The sequence below is a fragment of the Callorhinchus milii genome, unplaced genomic scaffold (genome assembly GCF_018977255.1).
Source record: "Callorhinchus milii isolate IMCB2004 unplaced genomic scaffold, IMCB_Cmil_1.0 Scaffold17, whole genome shotgun sequence".
NCBI lineage: Eukaryota > Metazoa > Chordata > Chondrichthyes > Chimaeriformes > Callorhinchidae > Callorhinchus > Callorhinchus milii.
This window is the reverse complement of record NW_024704758.1, coordinates 4,091,427-4,116,544: the sequence shown is the minus strand read 5'-3', so window position 1 is coordinate 4,116,544 and position 25,118 is coordinate 4,091,427. Positions and strand designations below refer to the sequence as shown.

The 25,118-nt window shown below is 53.5% G+C and overlaps 2 protein-coding genes across 10 annotated transcripts; one reads left to right on the top strand and one right to left on the bottom strand.

The window, feature by feature from the left end:
* Nucleotides 1-1,587: 1,587 nt before the first annotated feature.
* On the bottom strand, nucleotides 1,588-15,411 carry LOC103174857 (guanine nucleotide exchange factor for Rab-3A). Of its 9 annotated transcripts, none has more exons than XM_042341359.1 (11): nucleotides 15,198-15,411; nucleotides 12,616-12,800; nucleotides 5,317-5,536; nucleotides 5,080-5,175; nucleotides 4,889-4,966; nucleotides 4,378-4,587; nucleotides 3,123-3,251; nucleotides 2,905-2,996; nucleotides 2,320-2,387; nucleotides 2,016-2,082; nucleotides 1,588-1,789 (listed from the first exon to the last, which is right to left on the bottom strand). In XM_042341359.1, the coding sequence occupies exons 1-11, from the start codon at nucleotides 15,246-15,248 to the stop codon at nucleotides 1,639-1,641; spliced, it is 1,347 nt and encodes a 448-aa protein (XP_042197293.1). In that variant the 5' UTR covers nucleotides 15,249-15,411; the 3' UTR covers nucleotides 1,588-1,638. The 9 variants fall into 9 exon arrangements, with proteins under 9 accessions (XP_042197293.1, XP_042197296.1, XP_042197297.1 ...); XM_042341362.1 differs by lacking the exon at nucleotides 15,198-15,411 and adding an exon at nucleotides 14,618-14,856 and having other exon boundaries at nucleotides 12,616-12,785; XM_042341363.1 differs by lacking the exon at nucleotides 15,198-15,411 and adding an exon at nucleotides 14,618-14,856 and having other exon boundaries at nucleotides 12,616-12,773.
* On the top strand, nucleotides 11,410-25,118 carry LOC121850337 (bestrophin-4-like). The gene is made up of 12 exons (XM_042341564.1): nucleotides 11,410-11,622; nucleotides 16,821-16,936; nucleotides 17,268-17,449; nucleotides 18,542-18,636; nucleotides 19,030-19,263; nucleotides 20,397-20,551; nucleotides 20,807-20,884; nucleotides 21,396-21,548; nucleotides 22,296-22,376; nucleotides 22,826-22,977; nucleotides 23,550-23,994; nucleotides 24,027-25,118. The coding sequence occupies exons 3-12, from the start codon at nucleotides 17,298-17,300 to the stop codon at nucleotides 24,708-24,710; spliced, it is 2,229 nt and encodes a 742-aa protein (XP_042197498.1). The 5' UTR covers nucleotides 11,410-11,622; nucleotides 16,821-16,936; nucleotides 17,268-17,297; the 3' UTR covers nucleotides 24,711-25,118.

Genomic DNA, 25,118 nt, shown 5'->3' with positions numbered 1-25,118 from the left:
AACCCCTGCTTTGCTGTAGCTGACTACACTCCTGTGGACTACTGGACTTGATGCACATCCCCCGCCCTCTCAGCAACATTCACCATCAGTGGCCGAGCATTCAGTCACTACACCCCTAACCTCTGGTACTCCCTTCCTCTACTCCTCCATGTCACCCCTTCTCTATCGGTCTTTAAATCCATCTGCCAGCCCACCTCTTGAACCTGTTCCTTGCTCAGCATTGAACACCAACTCTGTATAGTGCTGTGTTATCTTTTATGATTGACGTGATATAATTATGAGCTCTATATATATATCTATATATATATATATATAAAACCAACCCCCAAACCCCTCGTTCAGGCACTAGCCGGTGGTTATTATAATAAAATGTGCTTTTATTCACTAGAAATGAGCGGTCAGTCTTAGTAATGTAGTATACAATGTAGAAATGTATTTGAGACAAAGGCAGATAGACAGCCCTGGCCAGCGGTCTAAAGCCTCCCTCTCACAAGAAGCGGTCCGTTCCCGTGAAACGTTCCATTGAAATAATAAAACAGGCGACATGCAGCTTAAAGAGGCCTTAACTTCAGGAAAAGTGAGGCAGGGGCAGGGTGATTTTGCCGCAGTTTGTCACCAGTGAGGACAACTGGACATTTCATGTGTTAATTACAAAACAAACTTAGATACCTTGGGCACAGTTAGCCCCCGTGGGCAATTAGCTCAAGTGGCACTTTAGAGCCCAGTTGGTTGCCAAACACTTTACCTGTGAAAAGTCTCTGATAATGTATAAAAATGAGGACTCACTCGCACACTCAGCCGCTCACGCGCACACTCGCTCACTGTTTACAGGGTTAATACTAACAGGAATAGATTGAAGGTTACACATCAAGATATTTTATAGTCAAAGATTAAATGGTAAAACACTGGCTCCCAGTTTCCTTTTCTCCAGGATCCTGCATGGGGAAGAGGAATGTTCTGGGATTTCAGGAGTGTGAAGGAGGGGGAGGGTGGGGGTGGCGGGGAGGGGGTGGTGGAGAGGTTTTCCCAGGAATACTTATTGCTCTGAGGTGATGTGGTGCCGGGCTCCATAATTCTTGGGGTGTGTAACTCCTCTCCGATCATTCCTCACATGTCCGGAATTTCGATGTCAGGAAGGGCAACCCGGCCACACAGCCATTTCCTCCAGGTCCAAATCTCTATGAACACTGTGTGTGTGTGTGTGTGTGTAAGGGGGGCTGGCACTGTGTGTGTGTATAGGGGGGGCTGGCACTGTGTGTGTGTATGTGGGGGGGGGCGCTGGCACTATGTGGGGGGGAAGCTGGCACTGTGTGTGTATAGGGGGGTTGGCACTGTGTGTGTGTGTGTATATAAGGGGGGCTGGTACTGTGTGTGTGTATAGGGGGGGCTGGCACTGTGTGTGTGTGTATAGGGGGGGCTGGCACTGTGTGTGTGTGTATAGGGGGGGGCTGGCACTGTGTGTGTGTGTAGTGGAGGGCGCTGACACTGTGTGGGGGGAAAGCTGGCACTGTGTGGGGGGGGAGCTGGCACTGTGTGTGTAGGGGGGTTGGCACTGTGTGTGTGTATAGGGGGGTTGGTACTGTGTGTGTGTATAGTGGGGGCTGGCACTATGTGTGTGTGTAGTGGGGGGCGCTGACACTATGTGGGGAGGGAAGCTGGCAATGTGTTGGTGGGGGGGGCGGGCAGCGAAAGGGACAAGAGATTCTCTAAACCTCCTCTGTGAAGTGGCCCAGTTTGGCCACAGCCATCTCCTTCCTCAGCTTCATCACCTCCCAGAACATCTGCTCGACTGAGAGAGAGGAGAGAGCGTCAGCCTGACACCGTACCATCTCACACCCCCACCCGCCCCCAACACCCCACCACCCCGGCCTCACCACCACCCCCACCCCACCACTCTCGCCCATCAACCTCTTCCCTCAGTCCCGTCCCCTTGCACTCAGTCCGCTCCCCCCGCCCTCATGTCCTTCCCCCACCACCAGAAACCCTTCCCACCCCCCCGCCCCCCGCAGTCTCACCTTCTTGACGGACCAGGCCTTGCTGGATGTACCGGATGTAGGTGAAGAAGTTGCAAACGGCGGTGATCTGATAACGATAAAGAAACCGAGGGAGAGAGCGAGAGAGAGGGTCAAACACCGAGTCCCACCTCTCCCGCCATATTGCCCCGTCACCACCCCCCCACCCCTCGCGCCTGCCCACACAGGCACCGTGTACCCTCAGCCGCGACCCCACCCCCTCGCCGCCCCCGGCAGCAAGTCGGTAACGCTGTAAGCGGCGTGCGAGGAGTCTCCTACCCTGGACCTGCAGGACGGTGACACGTACAAGTAATTCTCTGCGTCGCCCAGCGTGAGGCGGTGTTTGCACGCTCGGGAGCGGCCGCTGAGAGCACACTGTCTGCGAGAGAGAGAGAGAGTGTGTGAGAGAGAGATTAGAGACACGTAGAGGATGAGAGACAGACAGAGGGTGAGAGAGAAAACACACACACACACACACACACAGGGTGAGAGAGGCTTTGAAACACAAATTCACATTGATGCGCCAAAATACATCCACAGGAATGACAGGAATGTCGTCCTAATGACGGAAAATATTCCCACAATCTGCAATTGCTGAGGAACGCCAAGGGCAGCAACTCAACACTGCACGCACCCTCCCCCCGCCCCACACACAAAATACACACAAAGGCCCCCACCCACCCAAAAAAAAAACACACGCACTTGTGACAATACCGCCCAACCGAGGGCCTGCACACACACGCTCCCCTCACACACAGGCGTGCTCTCCCTCTCCCCCCCACACACACACAGACCAATAGACACACCATACAGTTCAAGCGGGGAAGGAGTGAGGGGGAAGAGGAGCGGGTGGCGGTGGGGGGGGGGTCGGTGGGGGGAATCCCGCTATTACCTTAAGTCTGTGGCCGCCTGTAGAGAGGGGCTGACGAGGGGCTCAATACTCAGTGTGTTCATCTCCACCGCAGCCTGGACAGCCTCCGTCAGCTTAGAGAGAGAGAGCGTGTGAGAGATAGAGCGTGTGATATTGACATCCACACAACCCCACACACACACACAAGCCCTCGCTGCTGGTGCTCCCCCAACACCCCCCCACCTCCGGCGGCCCCTCACCTGGGGGTTGCTGAAGGACAGGCAGGGGGTGATGTCCTCGCGATAGATTCTCTCCAGGAAAGGGCAGCCCCTGGCCAGGCTCGGGGCCTCCCGCCACGACTGGAACTCCTCCAGCAACACAGCGTCCATCTGCAGGGGACAGGGGGCAATGTCAGCCATCAGGGGGCAACGTCAGCCATCAGGGGGTCGCAGAATCAGTCAACCTCCCACCCCGACTGGCTGCCTATAAAAACACACAGTCACTACACTTCACAGTAACTACTTGAGCAGGCTCCGAGGCATGTTAGAGCTTATAAGTCAGTTATAGATGCTGATTATTATTCAGGAGGAATTTTTGAGCAGCAAATCCCAAGAGACGCCTATGTTTTGTGCAGAGAGCGAAGGAGGACTGGGGTGGCCTGGGGAGCAGGCGAGCGGAGAGCGGATCTAGCGGAGGGGAGAGCGTACCTGGCGGAGAGGAGAGAGCGAGGACCTGCCCAGGAGACGGCAGGGCTCAGGGGTGACATAGACAGCTCTGGCCGGCACGATGCAGAGAAGCAGAGAGAGGAGAGTGGGAACATCAGCCTCCGAGAGCAGAGAGCACGCAGAGATCAGTGTTAGTGTTAAGAGACACAGACACACAGCGAGGACACCCACCCCAGCAACACACCACGGAAAAGATTACACAGCGACGCACACAGCACAGTTACGCTGCACTGCTTAGCAAAGGCAGAGCTAAAACCATGCTTAAGAGTATCCAAACCAATCTGAGCATTCCAATCATCCCACCAACACACGGAAATCCCAGAGATAGGTTACTGGAATAGAAATGTGGACTCCCTCCCTGGAGGGACAGACCTGCTTACCTAATTCCAGAAAGTATTAGGTGCAGGTTGACAAGAGCCAAGACTCGGGGACCCCAGAGTGTGCGTTGGGGTAACTGCTGAACTGAGTCTAACCAGCTAAAACCACATAGCTTGAGACCACATAGCTAACCGTAAGTGCCATTGAGAGCACAGCCCGGCAGGCTTTCCCACTGCTTATCCAGCTAGGACCACCTTACCCGTTAGGGCTTTGGCTGCAGGGTTAACAGGAGCTGAGTGGGAGGATTCCCTGCCCCCGGGGACTGGTCTGCCCTTTCAAGTCCAGCCAATGACCCAGGCTGTGCTGTCATCAGCAGTGCTCTGGAATACTGTGGACCCGCCTGGCTCAGGAACCGGGCGAGAGACCATCACGGAGGGGTGGGGGTTGGGGGGTGCACTGCTGAGTAACTTACCTCTCTACTCTCCTTGCTAACGGGCTGGAGTGGGGTGGGGGGGCCGGGGGGCAGTGCACTGCTCGTGCTCCGGTGTCGCCCGTGGCCCTTGCGGAAGACGGGGCGCCCCACCGGCTGGAGCTGAGGGTGCAGCTCCCGGTTGGGGGAGGACGGGGTGGAGGTGAGCACCAGTGTCTTCAGAGCATTAACCTCGGCCAACAACACGTCAATCTGTGTGTGTAACAGAGCAGCACATCAATCTGTGTGTGTGAGAGAAAGAAAGAGAGCGAGAGCACAAGAGAGAGGACGCAAGAGAGATAGCAAGCCTGAAAATGTGTGACAGAGAGACAGACAGACAGACAGACAGAGACAGAGCGAGAGAGAGAATGTGTGACAGAGACAGACAGAGAGATAGACAGAACGAGAGAGAGAGTGTGTGACGGAGAGACAGAACAAGAGAGAAAATGTGTGACGGAGAGACAGAACAAGAGAGAGAATGTTTGACGGAGAGACAGAGGGAGCGCGTACGCACCTTGCCCTGGGCCTCTCTCAACTGTTTCTCAGCCACGACCTGTTTTGTATTCGCTTCTCGCACCATCTTATGCGCTTCCTGTCAAGAGGAGAATAGACACCGGCTAAATACAGGCCGACACACTGGGTACGAGTGCGGGGGGATGAGTGTGGGCGGCAGGGAGGGGTTTGGGGCCCGGAGTCGAGTTGTACCTCAAAGAGACTGGCCGTCAGCTCCTCCAGCTCCTGCTCCAGTTGTTCCCGAACCTTGGACAGTTTCTCGCACTCCTCATCCTTCAGCTTCAGCTCCTGCAACAGCATCACAGACACAGTCTCACACGTGCCTGCCCCCACCCACCTGCACACACCCGTTCCCCCCACCTCGCACGCCCCCATCCCCACCGCGCTTACACGTCTGCCCACCCCCCCCCCACCCCCATGGTGACTCACGCTCTGGGCCTTGGCCAGCTCCTCTCGGAGCCGCTCGCTGCCCTTCTCTCTGATCTCCAGGGAGGAGCTGCGCAGGCGGGACAGGTGGTAGGCGTTCCTCAGCATTTCCTGGCTCATGGCTCCCGCGGCCTCCAGCTCCGAGCCCGGCCCGGACCCCGGCAAAGGCCAAACATCCAGAGGCACCTTACCCTCACACTGGCTCCCCATGGCCACCGGCTTCCTGAGACACAGGGAGACAGAGATTGTAACACCATCCAAAGAGACCGTGTAACACCATCTGACCAGAGAGAGTCTCTCACATACATTCTCTCTCTCTCACACATGCACACGTCTGTTGTCACACCATCACAAACAGCAGTAACCTCCAAAACTGGAGAGGAAGTAGGGAAAACTACAATGAAAAGATACACAACATGTACAACTGTGGAGATGTGATAACAAAAATCAGTCAACAGATCGTGCAAGCTCACACAGCTCCGAACCCTGTCCATCCAGGTCTGAAACAGCACGGGTTAGAGATAAAGGAAAGCTCCATCTACACTGTCCGTCCACACTCCCAGGTCAGGGACAGCCCGAGTTAGAGACAGAGTGAAGCGCCACACTGTCCACACCATAGAGAGATCGGCAGGGTTGTAGGAAGTCACACAGGCAGGGTGGGGTGAGACCGTGGAGGGATTTGAAGGTGGGAACGAGGATCTTGAAATTAAAAATAATTCTTATATTTCACTAGAGGACATCCCAAAGCACTTCCCAGGTTATCCTGCAAGGTGCAGTAACTGTTTTGTGGGTGAATAACGCAGCTGATTTTGCACAGTGAGGGTCCCACAAACAGCCATGGGATCTTTAACAACCACCTGAACAGGCAGTCGGAAAATGGTTTAATGTCTCCCCCGAAGGACGGCACCTCCGACAATGCAATACAACCTCAGTACTGCACTGGAATGTAGGCTTAGACTATGTGATTCCAACTCCCGACAAGGGGTTTGAATCCATGTGGTGGGGGCTGGGTGTGGGGGGCGCGGAGTGGGGGGGTTCGGGGGGAAACGTCTCAAAGCGCGTCACAAAATATACTGTAAGTGAGTTGTCAAATAAGGGCATTGACTGTATATTTTGTGGACGAAACGCACAGCCAATTGTGCACAGCAGCTCCCCACGAACACTTGTGGACTGAGTGACCAAATTATTTTTTAATTTATTTTTTTGAAGGGATAATTATCCCCGGAAAGGCGATCCGCCATTCGACTAACAGGCAGGTTCCTACTTACTGCGAGGCGAACAGTGTGTACAGTAAGGAAATTTGCCCAACATTTTGCCCTGCTCGGGAATCAAACCCAGGGCCTCTCACTTGTGAGGCGAGTGCTCAAACCATTACACTGCAGGTCTCCACGCTCCATCACCTCCTGACTGAACACAGGCCCAATGTCCATCAACACAGTTTGAGTGAGTAGCAATGCACACACCCACACACACACACACAGCACATTACCACACACACAGACAGCCCCACAACACAAGGTTAGCAAACATTGGGCTTGTAGTCAGATTTAACCACTACTCTACGGGTCTATCAAGACCGTCACCCCCCCAATCACCACAGCCTATATCCCCCTCACCCTCCAGGCTGTTCCAGGCTGCCAGCGACACAGTCTGACTGCTCTGTTTATCTCCATTGCTTGCCCCAGACTGACTGTTACACCCTCGCTTCTTCAATGTAACAGGAGATTTGGTGAAAGTAAAACCCAGCCAAAAGCAACAGCCACCACGGCTGCCTTCCCTTGTTTTCCACATTCCTCTGCTTCGTGCTGGGGGCCCTTCTCGCTGCACAGCGCTGACTGGCTCTGTTACACCCTTTTACACAGCATATGTCCCACAAACAGCCGTGGACTGTGACCAATTTTATTCGTGGACCAGAACACCGGAAGAGAGAAACTCCTTTCTCTTTTTCCATGGGATCCTTACGTCCCACCTGAACAGACATGTGGGACCTCGATTCAACGTCTCATCCGAAGCACGGCACAATCCAGCAACACAACCCGGGCCCCCCCCCCCGACGCTGCACTGGAGTGTCATCTCAGAGCACGCGAGTTCAAGTCCCATTTTTGAACCCACAACCTTCTAGCTCAGAGACGAGAGCCTGAGCCAAGCTGACACACCACACATTGGCACAGGGTACTTTTTCTTGTCAGCCGGGTGGGCGTCTTGACACATCGGAAACCCATCACCGTGCTTAACAGCATCCGAACCAAATTCCATGCATCCCACCGACACATGGAAATCCCGGACATGTTGTTGGAATGGAATGCGCTCTCTCTCTCTCCCCCTGGAGGGGCACTTTCGTCTTACCCAATTCCGGAAAGAATTAGGTGTGCGCTGGGGTAACTGCTGGAGGGTAACCAGCAAAAATACATGGCTTGCCATAGCTGCCCCGACAAGCTTTCCCCCGGATTGTCCAACTAGAACCACCCTACGCCATAGGGCTTTGGCTTGAGGGGTAACAGGAGCTGAGGGGGGGATTCTCTGCTCCCAGTGACTGGTCTGTCCTTCCAGGTCCCGCCATCAGACAGACAGAGACACAGAGACACAAACAGAGACACACAGAGACACAGACAGACACACACAGTCAGAGACACAGAGACACAGACAGACAGATCCAGAGACACAGACAGACAGAGACACAGACAGACAGAGACACAGACAGAGACACACACAGACAGAGACACACACAGACAGACACAGAGACACACACAGCCAGACACAGAGACACAGACAGACAGAGACACAGACAGACAGACACAGAGACAGACACAGAGACACAGACAGACAGAGACACAGACAGACAGAGACAGACACAGAGACACAGACAGAGACACACACAGACACACACAGACAGACACAGAGACACAGACAGACAGAAACACAGACAGACAGACAGACAGACAGACAGACAGACAGACAGACAGACAGACAGACAGACAGACAGACAGACAGAAACACAGAGACACACACAGACAAACACAGAGACACACACAGACACACAGACACAGAGACACAGACAGACACAGAGACACACACAGACAGACACAGAGACACACACAGACAGACACAGAGACACACACAGACAGAGACACAAAGACAGACACCCACAAACACTGACACACACACTGACACAGACAGACAGACACAGACAGACAGACACAGACAGACACAGACAGACAGACACAGACAGACAGGGCTATGTGTAGTTGACATTGACGGTGAAGCAAAGGGATAGACATTACCACATCGCGGCTCCGCTCTCCTCCCGCGGACACCGACCACACAGTCTCCGCTCCGCAGCGGCTCCGCCCGCGATCAGCACAGCCACAGCCACACAGTGCCGCATGACACTCACTCACATGACTCCCCCACACCCCCCCCCCCACACACACACACACCCTCACCCCCACCCCTCACCCCCCCCCCACACACCCCACCCCCACCCCTCACCCCCCCACACCCCCCACCCCCACCCCTCACCCCCCCCACACCCCCACCCCCCCCTCACCCCCCCCCCACACACACACACACACCCTCACCCCAACCCCCACACCCCCCTCACCCAACCCCCCCACACACACACACCTCACCCCACCCCCCCACACACACACACCCTCACCCCAATCCCCCTCACCCCAATCCCCCCACACCCCAACCCCCACACACCCCCACACCCCCCCTCACCCAACCCCCACACCCCCAACCCCCTCACCCCCCCCTCACCCCAACCCCCCCCCACACCACCCCCTCACCCCAACCCCCATCACCCCAACCCCCCCATCACCCCAACCTTCCCATCACCCCACCCCCCCATCACCCAACTCCCCATCACCCCAATCCCCCATCACCCAACCTCCCCCACACACAACACCAACCCCCCATCACCCTAACCTCCCCCCATCACCCAACCCTCCCCCATCACCCCAACCCTCCCCCCCTACACACAGCACCAACCCCCCCATCACCCCAACCCTCTCCCCCCCACACACAGCACCACCACCCCCCATCACCCAACCCTCCCCCACCATCACCCCAACCCTCCCCCACCATCACCCCAACCCTCCCCACCATCACCCCAACCCTCCCCCACCATCACCCCAACCCTTCCCCCATCACCCCAACCCTCTCCCCCCACACACACAGCACCAACCCCCCCATCACCCCAACCCACTCCGCCCCACACACAGCACCAACAACCCCCATCACCCCAACCCTCTCCCCCCACACACACAGCACCAACCCCCCCCATCACCCCAATCCTCCCCCCATCACCCCAACCCTCTGCCCCCCATCACCCAAATCCTCTCCCCCCAATCACCCAACCCTCTCCCCCCACTACACACAGCACCACCACCCCAATCACCCCAACCCTCTCCCCCCACTACATACAGCACCAACCCCCCCATCACCCCAATCCTCTCCCCCCCCACAAACACAGCACCAAACCCCCCCATCACCCAATCTCCCCCCTACACACAGCACCAACACCCCCCCAATCCTCCCCCCCTACACTCAGCACCAATACCCCCCATGACCCCAATCCTCTCCCCTCCCCCCCCCCTACACGCAGCACCAACGCCCCCCATGATCCCAATCCTCTTCCTCCCACCACCACCTACACAGGGCACCACACACACACACCCATCACCCCAATCCTCTCCCTCCCCCCAAACACAGCACCAACACACACAGCCCCCATCACCCTCAGCCCCCATCACACACCCCCATCCTCTCCCCACCAATGCGCACACAGGGCACCAGCTCCCCTCCCTCATCTCCCTCCCTCCTGATATGAAAGACGCTTTATCAAATGTAAGCACTACTCCCGCAACCCCCCCCACAACTCTGCCTTCCACCCCAGCTCTGCAACATCGACCGACTCTGCTACTGCCTCTCTCCTCAGATGAGACCCTCATCCACACATCGGGGCTCAACGACGTCAACCCTTTGCTTGTCGGCCGTCCCATCTCTTCCCTCCACAAGCTGCAGAACATCCAGAACTCTGCAGATCCTGTCCTCTTCCGTACCAGGCTCCGTGACCCTATTACCCCCATCCTCGCCCGACTCCACTGTCTCCCCCCCCTCCCCCCCACCCCCTCAGAGGATAGACTTCCAAGACCTGGTGTGGAGTATAAACACTGGCTGTGTGACACAGAGTGAGGCCAGCTCCCTGACCCCCCCACCACCCCCCTCCCATCTGTCCATTCAGGTGGATGTTAAAGATTCCGCAACACTATTGGAAAAGAGACGGGAATTTCTCCCGATGTCCTGACCAACAGTCCCCCAGATGAACAATCGGGTATTCACTTTGTGGCTGTTTAAGGGACGTTGCTATATGAAAATGTAGCTACTGTGTTTTATCTATCAAATAGAACTGACCGTCCACACTCTCAGGTCAGCGACAACACAGATTAGAGACAGAGTAAAGCTCCCTCTATACCCGCACTAAGCTTCCTGAGCTGATCACCCCCATCCTCGCCCGGCTTCTCAGGCTCCCCATCCCCCAGAGGAGAGAGGGTCTAAAATCTGGTCCTCATCTTTAAAGCCCTCCACAGTCTTGCTCCTCCCTACTTTTGAGTCATATTAAAACTTCACCAACCTGTCTGCTCTCTCTGCTCTGCAGGCACTGGCCCACTCCACTATTGGCGGTCAGGCCTTCAGCCTTTCTGCCCCCACCCTCTGGAACTCCTTCCCAGAGCCCCTCCGCCTCGCCCCCTCCCATGCCTCCTTCAAGGTGCATTTCGGTCATCTTCCCTCCTCCACCCCGAGCCCCAGCTCAGGTACGAACTCCCTGTCCAGCACCCTGGGACTTCCTCCCGATGTGAAAGGTGTTATACAAATACAGTTTGTCGTTGACGTTACACTGCCCGTCCGCACTCCCAGGGCAGTGATGGATGTGTGTGTAAATATTGGCTGGCAGAGGGAACGATTGGGACACTGTTGACATCTCTCTCTGTCTCTCTCTGTTGGCCACAGTCCAGCTAACAATCAGTAAAGTCACGTAAAAGCGATGGATTGGTTTGAAAAGCAAATAGGTCATTGGAGGAGCAACTGTGTAACTGAGGAGTGTGGAGAAGCGGAAATAACCTACGTGTCAGCCACTTCTCACCCTTAATCTAACCTCCTGATACCACAGAGATAAACACTGCACAGAACAGAAACATTAAACACAGGCGAGGAACACACGATGACCCGTGGGAAAAGGCAACAGTCACACAGGGCAGGGGACGTCGAGCAGGCCAGAGCCTGCAGAGCAGAGAGAGCAGACAGGTTGGTGGAGTTTTAATATGACTTACACCTCACAACATGGGTTAATAAATTAATTTAAATGAATTGTAAAGTCACAGTATGTTCTGTGAAGCGCGTTGAGATATCTCGAAGATGTGATAAGGCGCTACATCTAATGCAAGGATTATTATAATTACTATTATTAATCACTGTGCCAGTATGAGTGTCACACACAATGCCCTGGATCTCACGTCCGCAGATCAGTTACTCTGTCCGTAGAGCTGCTCTGTCAGTTGTCAGCCTGGCTCGGGTGGTTACACTCTCGCCTCCGAGTCAGAAGATTGTAGGTTCCGCCTGGGCTGACGCTCCAGGATAGCACTGTGGGGGAACACTACATTGTCGGAGGTACTGTCATTCAGATGAGACGTTTAATCTGATGCCCCGTCTGCCTGTTCAGGTGAACGTTAAAGATCCCACTGCTCTATTCAGAAAGAGAAGCGAGTTTCTCTCTCCCGGTGTCCTGGCCGACAATCCCCCAAATAAAATCGGTCACTCACTTCGTGGCTGTTTGTGCGACATTTGCTGCGCTCAAATTGGCTGTCGTGTGTACAGTAGATCCTGTGAAGCACTTTGAGACATCCGTGTGATGTGAAAGGCACCGTATCAAATGGGAGGATTATTTTCTGTCTGGTTTGAGACTGGGAGCTTGTCAATGTTGACAATGTGGGCTGCTCTGGGGATGTGCTGCTCAGACACTGTGCGGTGTAACACAGTGAGCTTCACAGGATGGGCCCTGAAAGAGAGCTCTCGAAGAGTCAGACAGGCCACAACAATAATAATAAATGATATAGTGACTCATTATGTCTTCGAGATGTCTCAAAGCGCTTCACAGAGTATACTGTATATTTTGTGGGCAAAACGCGGCAGCTACTTGCGCACAGCAGCGCACTCAATGACCTCCTCCTGTGTCTGTGGTAATTTGCTGCACCCATCTCCCCACCCCCACTTCGCTCTCAAAACCCCCTCATCTCTCACCTCTCGATGAGCGTTCCCCCTGTGCTGGGCTGTGTGCTGCCCCCAGGCGGGGGGCTGTCGGTGCCGGAGTCCATGTCCCCCGGGGTCTGCGTGTTCCCGGTTACAGGCAGCTCACAATCCGAGATTTTCCTCTGGGATGTCATAGCGGTCCCGGTCACCTGGGAAACTCCCTCAAGTGACTCCATCTCCCACAGGGAGGGGGAGAGAGAGAGAGAGAGGGGGAGAGGGAGAGGGAGAAAGAGAGAGGGAGCGGGGGGAGATAGGGGAGAGGGAGAGAGAGTAAGATAGAGAGAGCTCTTGAAGGGTGAACCTCTCACAGGGTAAGGTCCACCCCGGCTAAGCAGGGGCTTAGGACTCCACACAGCAAAGCCTAGTCCCCTCCCTGGGGGGGGGATGGGGGGTGGGGGTAGGTTCTCACCGTCTCAGCAATCGCCTGCCTCTGAACAAACCATTCAGTGTGTGAGTGTGTGAGCCACTCCGTGCTGGTGTTTATACTCTCCACAAGCCCCCAGCCCTCCTAATCCCCCTCTATTCCCTTCCCTCTCACTGGCCGTTAGATTGGGCCAGGCACAGGTTCTTGGACTCACTCGCACTTGCTCGACCCTTGGAACCAGCCACGCTCTCCTCCAAGAAGCCGACTCAGTGGAATTTGTGTCCTGTAATGATTAACCCTGGGGCAGCAAGAGAACGCGGCACGGGGCGAGGAGAGAGAGCGAGGGGGCCCCGGGTGGGGGGGCGGGGGCTGATGGGGAATTATCTGCTGGTGTACAGCAACCACCCCCATCCCCACCCCCACCCGCCCTGCCTGTCCTGGCCTACAATCTTCCAGATAAAATGGGTCACTCCCTCCATGCCGGCTTGTGGTTGCTACAGTTCTCTACAAACACAGTTACTATTGTCACAGTGATCCTGTGAAACCACACATTGCAACACACGACATTATAATACTGGATTCATCCCCAGGACTTCCTCTTCTCCCTCAGTATCTGCTTTCTTGCACAAGTAAAGAGGGGAGGCAATAGAGGGGTTGAGAAGGGGGCAGGGGCTTGGGTGGAGTAAAAGCACCGGCACGGACAGGCTCACACACTGAATGGCCTGTTTCCGTGCCGTATTACTACATAATTCCTTTGGCAGAGGTCAGCAACCAGGTATCAGGGTCTCAAACTCTGAATCAGAAAGATCACATTGATACACCCAATCACAGCAGCGTTTCCAGCTTCACACCCTACCCCCACCCACCCATACTCATAGTAAAGATGGTCGTTCTTAACTTCATTTCCTGGGCAAGAAGTAACGTCCAGGCAGGCATCTTGACCATGTGCCTCCTTACAACACGGTCCCTTGATGTCTCTTCATATCTGTGGATGTGCACCACACAAGGCAAGACGAAACCTTGGGCAAGTTTACTTACTCCACACAGAGCCTAATAATAATCCCTCCAAAACAATAATAAATTGGTCATTTTCAATCCACGACTGTTTGTGGGACACTGCTGTGCGCAATTGGCTGCCGCATTTTGCCCATAAGTGTACAGTCAATTCACTTTACAGCATATTCTGCGAAGCAATTTGAGACGTCGAGAAGACATGAAAAGCGCTATATCAAATGCAAGGATTATTATTATTATTATTACTCGTGCCCACAGTGTAACCCGCGTTGTGTATCCTGTGTTACCAGGGCTCTCCACATCTGTTAGGATGAAGAAGGCCCTTCGACTCATCTGATCCCATCCCTCCAGAACACCCACACTATCACCGCTACCCCCCCCATCCCCATCACAGCATCAAACTGCTTTTTTCCCAGCCTCAACCACACTTCCTGGCAAACTGTTCCAGTCATTAATTCCCCTCTGAGTAAATAAATACTTGTCCTAAAATTGCCTGTCCTAAAATTGTGCTTTTACAACTCTAAACCTGAGTCCTCTTGTTCTACTGTCATGATATATCCTAAAGGATTGATCTGGGTTTACTTTTTCATTCCCATTAAAAACAATTATATATACCTCTACTGTTCCCTCTGTGTTGTCTTCTCTCTAGACCGAAGAGCCCCAGCTGCTTGTATAATCATTGCTCACAGCTCATTTCTCTATTACAACAACAGCAAAATCACATTTGTAAAATGCTGGGGACTTCACAAATATGGAGATCAGCCTCGTTGCTCTCCTCTGCACTGCCTCGAGCAGCCTCTTACATCACAGTGGCCAGTATCCTGGCCTCAAACCCACGGGAGTGTGAGATTATATAATTCAGAGCATGAAAGGGGAAGTTAGATGGAGGGAGTTCCCGAGGTTCAGGGCCAAAGACTCTGCCCCATTTGAAACAGGCCTCTGATCCAGGCAGATCATCCCACACCCACAGCCGGACAACAACAACTTGCACTTACATAGCGCCCTCCACGCAGGTAGTGTCTCAGAGCACTGAACAGTGGCGGAGCCAGACTCCGCGCCTGTGGGGGCTGTGGGGGTGGAGGTGGTGGCCGTAAGCACGGTCGAAGAGGAAGGTCTTTAGGCAGGACTTGAAAAAGGGGAGAGAAGGGAAAGGCGGAGGGATTGGGGGAGAGTGTTCCAGAGTTCCACAACTCACTGAGAATAAAACCAGGCGATGACCTGTTCCAAGCCCTCTCCCCACTACCATCAGTGTCGGAAGCTTCAGTTTCTAACCTCAGGAACTCCCTCCCTCTCTCTAACTTCCCCTTTCACGCTCTGTATGATAATTATAACCTCCCATCCTCTTGTCCTCAAATTAGCCATCAGCGGAAACACTTCCTCAGCATGTGTCCTGTCTCACACCCTTTCACTATCTAAAACTCCATCAATATAAATAGGTCCTGAAATGTAGATAGAGAGAGGATATTCCGTGAAACTCTTTGAGAGGTCTCGAAGATGTGATAACGGCGTATACCAAACGCAAGGATTATTGTTATTATTTGTGGTTGCTGTAATGGCGTAATCACAATTTACAGGAGGTTGGGGCACAACAAGCTCCCGAAATCCCTCGGCCTCGGGCCCTCGCGCCCTGCCTCCAAATCCCCTGGAAAAAATCTCTGACTTGTGTTTGTTTTACACCCTTAACCTCCCGTCTGTGCCTGTGAGTGAAGGCACGTGTAAGTTCGCTGTTACTAACACAAACCGTGTGCTGTAAGGGTGTCTCACTGCTCACTGCTACTCTCCTGTGGTAATGCTACAGAACTGCAATTTGTTGTTGTTATTGTTAATCTGCTGACACAGCGAGGCCGAGCGAAAAAATTGCTGAAAGTCCCCCCAGTCTCAGGCTGTCAGAGCATTTCGTCCTAAAACGTAAAACGGCGCAAAATTCGGAGATGGAAAAATCCATTTCGGAATTTGTTTTGTTTCCAGAGCTTCGAAAAATAAACAGTTTCCAAATTCCGGGATGAATGCCGTTTCTAAAGGCGTCATAGCAACTTTGTGACCTGAGCAGACAGACTGCACCTTGTTTCATCCACACGTCTATGCATTAATCTCTTCACGCCCTGGCACTTCTCTGAATCTCCTTACTCCCTACTCCCTCTACCCGCCACCTCCGCTCGGCTGGCTCTGGCCTCCTGTATGCCTCTCAGCCCCTCCACTCCATTATCAGTGGCCATCCTATCAGCCAATACTATTGATTCCCAGGTGGGGTTAAACCTTAGGCACATTTCCTTCTCTACACGCTTCTGTTTACCCAGCAGTAAATAGGAACCCAGTTGTTAGTCGATTGGCAGAACGCTTTAGGATGGAAATAATCCTTCCAAAAGGAAATTTTGTCACTCAATCCACGGCTGTTTGTGGGATACTGCTGTGCGCAATTGACTGCCATGTTTCACCCACAAAATTACCCAGTGAATACACTTTACAATATATTCTGTGAAGCGCTTTGGGGCTATGTGGTCAGATGCTATATCAAATGCAAGGTTTATTGTTATTATTATATTCCATTTCCCCGTCCCAACCCCAACCCCTGCTGTAGTTGTCATGAAGCAGGGGTGAGGTGAGCAAGGCACAGGACTAGGTATTGCTGTCTGACTGCCTCATCCCACCCCCCCCCCCACCCCCACCCCCTACCCCCCAGTGCGGAGCAAAGTGAACAGGATTTGAGGGAGAGATTAACGCGGAGACAAAGCGGCGCTGTGTATTGTGTGGATTAGCTGGTCAAGTGACCGCCTCTCTTGGAAAGGTTAGGAAATTCCATTCACTTCTCTGTTACCAGAGTTGTCACGACGGGAAAAAATGAGCCGTGGAAAACATTCTGGAGCCCGGAGTTTGGACGGAAAGAAGGAATCGGTGTCTTAGGCCTGAGAGTGCAAGCTCGGCAAGTGTAGGGAGGTGAGAGCCAGATTGGCAGTAGATATGTGGGGACTTGCCAGGGGCTGGGGTTGAGGCTGGGGACTGGGACTGGGGGCTATGGTTGGACCTGGGGTTGAGGCTGGGGCTGGGTTTGGGGTTGAGGCTGGGGCTGGTTTGGGGTTAGGGCTGGGTTTGGGGTTGGGTTGGGGCTGGGGCTAGGTTTGGGGCTGGGGCTGGAGTTGGGGTTATGTCAGACTGTAGCACACCGACACTGCCTGTGTGTTATTATCTGTATGTTACAGCCTCACACTCAGCGTGTGTCAGTCTCACGCTGTGTATGTTACAGCCTCACATTGTGTGTGTGTTACAGAGTACCCTCGCTGGGGGTCAGGGCGTGAGGATGACGGTGACCTACACTAGCCGAGTGGCTAATGCCCGGTTGTGTGGCTTCTCCAAGCTGCTGCTGCGCTGGAAGGGCAGCATCTACAAGCTCCTGTACAAGGAGTTCCTCATCTTCACGCTGCTTTACTTCAGCCTTAGCTCCATCTACAGGTAAGAGGCGTTTCACAGCCCATCACTGCCCTCCCTCGGGCAGCGAGCGGGCAGTGATCACCTCTAATTCTGGGGTAATTCTGTATCGATCACTAGGTCACTCTTCGGTCAAGCGCTCTGGGACACTGCCCTGCGTGAGGGGTCCTATATAAATGCAAGTTGTTGTTGTTGTTGTAGGAGGCAGCACAATCCTCTGGATTTCTTGCCTTTCCAATCTCAGTGTGCCCGTCCCCGACCTTTTTTTAAAAAAAAATGGTTTATACACATTTCAGGCCCTGGAATGGCTTTTTTTTAGTTTAAATCCGGAATTATTTTTTTTACAGGCTGCGGTTTAGTTGCTTTTGATTTTAATAGTTCATTTCTGGGGTTGGATCGTGAGAAGAACGTCAAAATCCACTCTCTGCCCGGCCCGAAAATGTTATATCACTGGGCGGATCACATCGCAAAGCAGACGAGAAATGTTATATCAGAGCAGAAGATGATGCCATCTTCTGATCAGTCATTGCATTACAACAACAACACATTGCATTTATACAGAGCTGTGGGTTGGCATGGAGGGCAAGGGTGGGGGGGGTGGAGGAGGGAAGATGACCGAAGGGACGGTCAAAAGAGGAAGGTCTTGAGATGGGCCTTGAAGGAGGCAAGGGAGGCTCCGAGGAGGATGGAGTTCCAGAGGGTGGGGGCGGAGAGGCTGAAGGTGGAGCAGGCAGGGCAGTGCCTGCAGAACAGAGGTAGCGGACAAGTTGGTGAAGTTTTAGTAGGTGGCAGAGGGGGAGAAGCAAGACCGTGGAGGGCTTTAAAGGTGAGGACAAGGATCTTGAACTCGATCCTTTGGGGGATAGGGAGCTACTGAAGCTGGGCGAGGGTGGGGGTGATCGACACACGGAGCTTAGTGTGGTAGAGGACACGTTCAGTGTGAACCTCACATTAAAAAATGATCAAACACCCATAACCCCTACGTGTGTTAGTCTAAGATCTCAGGTACTATAATTCCTGATGACAGCACAGCCAGTCTGGCTCAGGTATCGGGCCACTGAGACCACACAGAACATTTCCTGCTGATCTAATGCTCTGTGCTCCCTCCTCTCTCAGGTTCCTGCTGAATCAGAGCCAGAAACGAGTCTTTGAGCAAATTGCCATCAACTGTAACAACTACGCTGACCTGATCCCCATGTCCTTTGTGCTGGGTGAGACTCATACACATTGTCGTTGTGGGCCGGGGGAGGGATGGGAGTGGGGAAAGCCACAGGACGTGAGGGACAGGGACAGGGGAGAGAACATAGCTGTTTGTGGGATATTGCTGTGTGCAATTGGCTACCGCGTTTCGCCCACAATACACACAGTCAATCCACTTTACGATATGTGAAGTGCTTTGAGATGTCTCAATAATGAGATAAGGTGCTACATCTAATGTAAGGATTATTATTATTATTATGACAGTCTTCACACAAGCTTCCATTTGCTTTGCACATGTTGAATTTGATTTCCCCCCTCCCTCTTTCTCCTCCACACACCTCTCCCTCCACCTCCCCACACACCTGTCTCTCCCGCCACTCTCTCTCTCTCTCCACCCCCTGTAGGTTTTTATGTGACGCTGGTGGTTTCCCGATGGTGGAATCAGTACCAGAGCATGCCGTGGTTAGACCACTTGATGTGTGTGATCTCCTGCCATGTGCAGGGCACAGACGAGTATGGCCGCATGCTGCGCCGCACACTGATGCGCTACGTCAACCTGTCGTCCGTCCTCATCTTCCGCTCGGTCAGCACCGCCGTCTACAAACGATTCCCCACCCTCAGGCACCTGGTGCAGGCAGGTGAGGAGCCAGCCCCACGCACAGTCCAGGCCACACCACACCGCAGGCAAAACAACCCACACGCGAGATTTGTAACTGGAGAATTCCCAGATGGGACCGAATCTCTGGAATTCCCAGAGCCTGGAGTGATGTTCCTGAGGGTCATCCTGAAATTCCCTAGTGACTAACAACAACAACAAATTAGATTTACACAGCGCCTTTCACATCGGGAGAAAGTCCCAAGCACTGGACAGTCAGGGATTTGGATCCGAGCTGTGGGTTGGAATCAGGGAAGGTGAAGGACAAGGAGGGTGGGGTAGGAGAGTGAGCCTAGGCACGGTTGAAGAGGAGGGTCTTGAGATGAGCCTTGAATGAGGCAAGAGAGGGAACCAGGCGAAGGGAGTGTGGGATGGATTCCAAAGGGTGGGGGCAGGGAGTCTGAAGACTCACGTAATATAATCCCCTGAGGTGCCCAAAATTCCAACTAGTCTCAGCCTATCAGCAATTAAAATGTCAGCTGGATCATAATATGGAAAGGGTGGCTTTCCGCACATCTTACAAACAAACCAGCTTCCAAATTCAGGTTGAATTGAAGAATGCTTCACAATGTGGGGGCACCTTTCGTTGTGAGCTAAGCTGGTCTGACTGGCAGAGACCGAGGCACTTCAGGCTCTGTGTCCCTCACACATTAACTCATTTTACGTAACAGTGTAGAAAAAAATGCCAATGAAGTGCAGTCAAGTGATCTGAGGCCAGGTTACCCTGAGCCAAATTCGTGTTTCCCTGAGCCAACGAGTCACTGGGCTTAGAGACATGTCCCCGGTCTGGGCTCAGCCAGGCCAGGCCGTGAACCTGTGTCTCTGCGATCGATGTTTGAGTCATGTAGGAGTTGCTTCTCCTCACATTGATGGGGTGGGAATCTATGATCCGAGGAATTTTGTGTCTCAGAGCGTATGTGGTGCTGAGTGTGACTGAGTTAAAGTGACTGCTCACTAGGGTTGGGTGGGTGGGTGAGCGAGACGGGAGAAGGCTGTATGAGGGGTAGATTCTCGGAGTGCACCTCTGAAAAAAGGAGTCCCGTCTCCTCCCCCCCTCTCTCTCTCTCTCTCTTTTCCTCTCTCCGCCCCCCCTCCTTTCTCTCCCTCTCTCTCCAGGTTTCATGACGCAGGATGAGTACCAGAAGTTTGAGAGTCTGAAATCGCCGCACAACAAGTTCTGGATTCCATGCGTTTGGTTTGTGAACCTGGCGGTCAAAGCAAAAAAGGAAGAGCGGATAAGTGACTACGTGTCCCTGGCCCACATCTTTCGAGTGAGTGATCTCTGGATAGCTCTTGGAAGGTGAAAGGGTTTGGCAGGAGGAGTGTGTAAGGCAGAGAGTGATGAGAGTATGAATCTGGGCCTCAGACAGGCTGTGGTTCTGTCCTTGGCTCTTAACCTCTCTGTGTCTGGGGCCAACAGCATGTTGGTGATAAACAGGGCCCTCTGACCCTGTGATAACAGGGAGGGTTTGGGGTCACTGCAGAGGATCGCAGTGATACTCAACAATGGCTGCATCTCTTTGCAGGAGGTGAACACTCTGCGGAGTCAGTGTGAGCGACTCTACAGCTATGACTGGATCAGTGTGCCGCTGGTCTACACCCAGGTAAGCGCTGCCCGCTCTCCACCAAGCTCGCCAACTGGCAACCTCAACACTACAGCCTGAAACACAGCCACCTCAACACTACAGCCTGAAACACAGCCACCTCAACACTATAGCCTGAAACACAGCCACCTCAACACTACAGCCTGAAACACAGCCACCTCAACACTATAGCCTGAAACACAGCCACCTCAACACTACAGCCTGAAACACAGCCACCTCAACACTACAGCCTGAAACACAGCCACCTCAACACTACAGCCGAAACACAGCCACCTCAACACTACAGCCTGAAACACAGCCACCTCAACACTATAGCCGAAGCCACTCAACACTAGCCCGAACACAGTGATGAACACAGATAAGATCGGGCATTCACGTCATCGCTGTTTGATGGACATGCAAATGACTCTTATGTTTCCCTTCAAACATCGTCAACCTAATCATTATTTGAGAGTGATTTAGAATGTCAGACAGGATCCAGCTGCTGTATACCACACCCTCTCTTTCCCAGGTGGTGACGATCGCAGTGTACAGTTTCTTCCTCGCCTGCCTGATTGGTCGCCAGTTCCTGGATCCCAGTCAAGGTTACCCCGGCCATGAGCTCGACCTGTACATCCCAGCCTTCACTCTGCTCCAGTTCTTCTTCTATGCCGGCTGGCTGAAGGTATGGACTCCCCAGAGGCGATGCAGAGACATCGTCAACCTTATGTTAGAGGTGGGGGGGGCAAGATGAAGGAGGGCTTTGAAGGTGAGGACCAGGAGCTTGAACTGTATCCTCTGTGTGATGGGAAGCCAGTGGAGTCGGGCGAGGATAGGGTGATCGGGTCACGGAGTCTGGTGCGGTGGAGGTAGAGTTGGGTGTCATCCGATTACATGTGGACGTTGACCCCATGTCTGCAGATGATGTCGCCAAGAGGGAGCAGGTAGATTTTGAAGAGGAGGAGACTAAGGACAGGACCCTGAGGAACACCGGGGGCCAGAGGCAAAACCATTTGTGGAGAGATGAAATGTAGGCAGTGTGAGAGGTAGGATCTGAACCATTCAAGGACAGAACCGTGAAGGTTGAGGTGAGAGGAGAGGCAATGGATGAGGTTGGAGTGGTCAAATGTTGTCAAAGGCAGCAGAGAGGTCAAGGAGCGACAGAGAGAGCGACAAGGCTGATCACAGTGTTCGAGACAGAGCAGACTAGATAAATCATGTTTCATCAGGCTTGAAAAGAGACGTCTCAGTGAGATAGAGATCAGGATAGAGAAAAATAAATCCAGATCAATATTGTCAGATATGTCAGATCAGCTGACAGGGCACAAGTTCAGGGTGTGATGGAAAGGTTTCGGACAGACACCAGGAAGTAGGTCTGTATATCTAACGTGGTTTACAGCTGAGAATTTTTCTTATGACATCTGGACCTCAGGTGGCCGAACAGCTGATTAATCCCTTTGGTGAGGACGATGATGACTTTGAGGCAAACTGGCTCATTGACCGAAACCTGCAGGTAACAACAATAATAATAATAATCCTTGTATTTAGTATATATATATATTGTCAAGTGTAGTGTCTCTGTATTTGTGAGCGAAATGCGGCAACCATCAGCGTCCCACAAACAACCATGGAGTGAGTGTCTAATTTTATCTGGGGGATTGTATGCGTGTGTGCGTGTGCAAATATATATATAGAGAGAGAGAAAGAGAGGGTGTGTGTGTTTGCGTGTGTGTAGTGTGTGTGTATATGAAATGTGTGTGTGTATAGTATATGTGTGTGTGTAGAGTGTGTGTATATAGTATGTGCATGTGTGTGTAGTGTGTGTGTATAGTGTGAGTTTGTAGTGTGTGTGTTTGTAGTGTGTGTGTGTGTGTGTGTAGTGTGTATGTGTTGGTGTGTGTGTAGTGACCGCAGTCACAGTGAGTGTCACTCCTTGTGTATACAATGCTCTTGCCTCTCCAGGTCTCTCTCTTGGCCGTGGATCAGATGCACCAAAACCTTCCGGCTCTGGAGAAGGATAAATACTGGAACAACAATGAGCCACAACCACCGTACACAGCTGCAGCCAACGAGCACCGCAAATCCTCCTTCCTGGGCTCCACCTTCGACATCAGGTCAGCGGTCTGAGAGACTTACTGGGGGGAGGGACCGGGGGCAGTGACCAGGCTGGGGTCTGAGTGACTTGTTGACTCTGCTCCACTCAGGTCGGATGTTCCATGTCCTAATATCCCTGAGCGTAAAACATTTCTCCCGACTTCTCCAGTGTGTTTTGGTGAATTCAGTCTCACTGTCCTCACTGCAACAACAACAATAAATTACATATACACAACCACCTTTCACATCGGGAGGACGTCCCAAGGCGCTGGACAGTCAAGGATTTGCCGAGCTGGGGTTTGGGATCAGGAGGGCTGGAGGACATGGAGGGTGGAAATAGGAGGGTGACTGAAGGCGCGGTTGAAGAGGAAGGTCTTGATGCCTTGAAGGAGGCGAAGGAAGGGGCGAGCCGAAGGGACTGTGGGATGGAGATCCAAAGGGTGGAGGCTGAAGGTCCAGCCACCCATGGTGGGGCGGGCAGGGCGGGGGATATGGGGCAGGCCGGAGCCTGCTGAGCGGACAGCAGCCCTGAGTGTCAGTGTGTATCAGGTGAGGGTGAGGTTACTCTGTGCTGTGTGTGTGTACCTTACAGCATGCTGAAAGAGGAAATGGAGTTCCAGCCCCTGGAGCAGATCAACGAGAACGAGGCAGTGAATCACGCCACGCCCCTGCTCAGTAACCTGGGCCGACTGCTGGGGGTGCCCACAGCCAACCTGCAGAACATCTCCCGATCCACACCTCGCATCAACCTCCTGCGCAAGAGAGCGGGGCCCCTGTCCCCCAGCCCCCTGTACAGCTTCCTCAGCTCCGACTCCACACCCAACGGCTTTCACAAGCCAGGGGGGGCGCTGCTGCCCCCCAACCGGCCCTTTGCCCGTCTTCACCGAGCGTCTTCCTCCTCTACTTCCCCACTGGGCTCCACTCAGGGCTGCGGGCCCCTGGGTGACCCCGAGGTCCCCGAATACGACGGCTTCATTTCCTCCTCGTTCTACGAACGGCCGGGCTATTACAGCGCCCCACAGACCCCCATCCACTCCGTGCCCATGGTTTTCCCCCCAAGCGGCTCCCCATTAAGAAGCCCTTGACCTTGGCCAGGGCAGATGAGCCGGACAGAGCCAGCCTTGGGGCCGAACCCCAGCCCACCGGGGAGCTGGGCATCTCCACCAGCAACAGCAACTACCCCCTCCTTCCCGAGGGTCCACATGGCTTCTCCTCCGGGGAAGCCTTGTCGGACACAGTGAAGCCCAACCTGGCCATGGGGGATGGGTTCCGCGCCCGCAAGCACCCGCGGCTCACCCTGGAGTCCCTCCGGCACATCAGCAGTGGTGACCTGCCCAGCCCAGCCCTCATCCCCTCTGCCATCAACACCCCGGGGCGAAGCTCCACCTTCTCCTTCACCCCCATGGCCTCCCCTCTGCTGGAACGAGCCCCGATAAGGAGCCACAGTGGGCTGGTCTTCACTGGCGACGAGAGGGTAACGGGCACTACCGAACCGGGCATCTCCTCCAAGACCTTCAGTATGCCAGGGCTGCCCACACTCACCTCAGAATGCCCCACCGATGCCAACACAAAGTCGCCCTTGGCCAGCCAGAGCCAGCCCCTATCCTCAACTAATACACGAGTCTCTCTCATCGAAGGAGACCTAGTCAACTTCATGGAGATTATCATGGAGACAGCAGAGAACAGCCCCGATGGTGGGAAGACCGAGATGGATCAGCTTACTGATTCTCAGGGAGCGGAGACAAAACACTGAGGATTCCATCCGTGCCTTTCCTTGCTTGTCCACCATCATCCTGATTTGGGAAGTTGGACTCGGGCAAGATTCCGTTCTGTGTAGACTCACTTGTCCCTCGTCCCCCAACCCCACCCCAGGACTGTCACAAGGTCTCCAATACCCAGCCTTAGTGAAGCTCCAGTTCAAAATGTGAGTCATGGTATCAGAACGCCGCTGCTCACCTCTCTTCAATGGTCTTATGCTATTGATCGGCTTCACCGATCAATAGCATAAGACCATTGATGGGAGAGTTCATTAGAGAGTAGAGGAGCCAGAGTAAAACCATGAATACTGTTGAGGGTTTTACAGTATTCGTGGTGGTTAAAGTCTCAAGGCTCATTTCAATCAAGGGTCCGTTCCCTGTCACTACTCCACTCCCCCCACTCC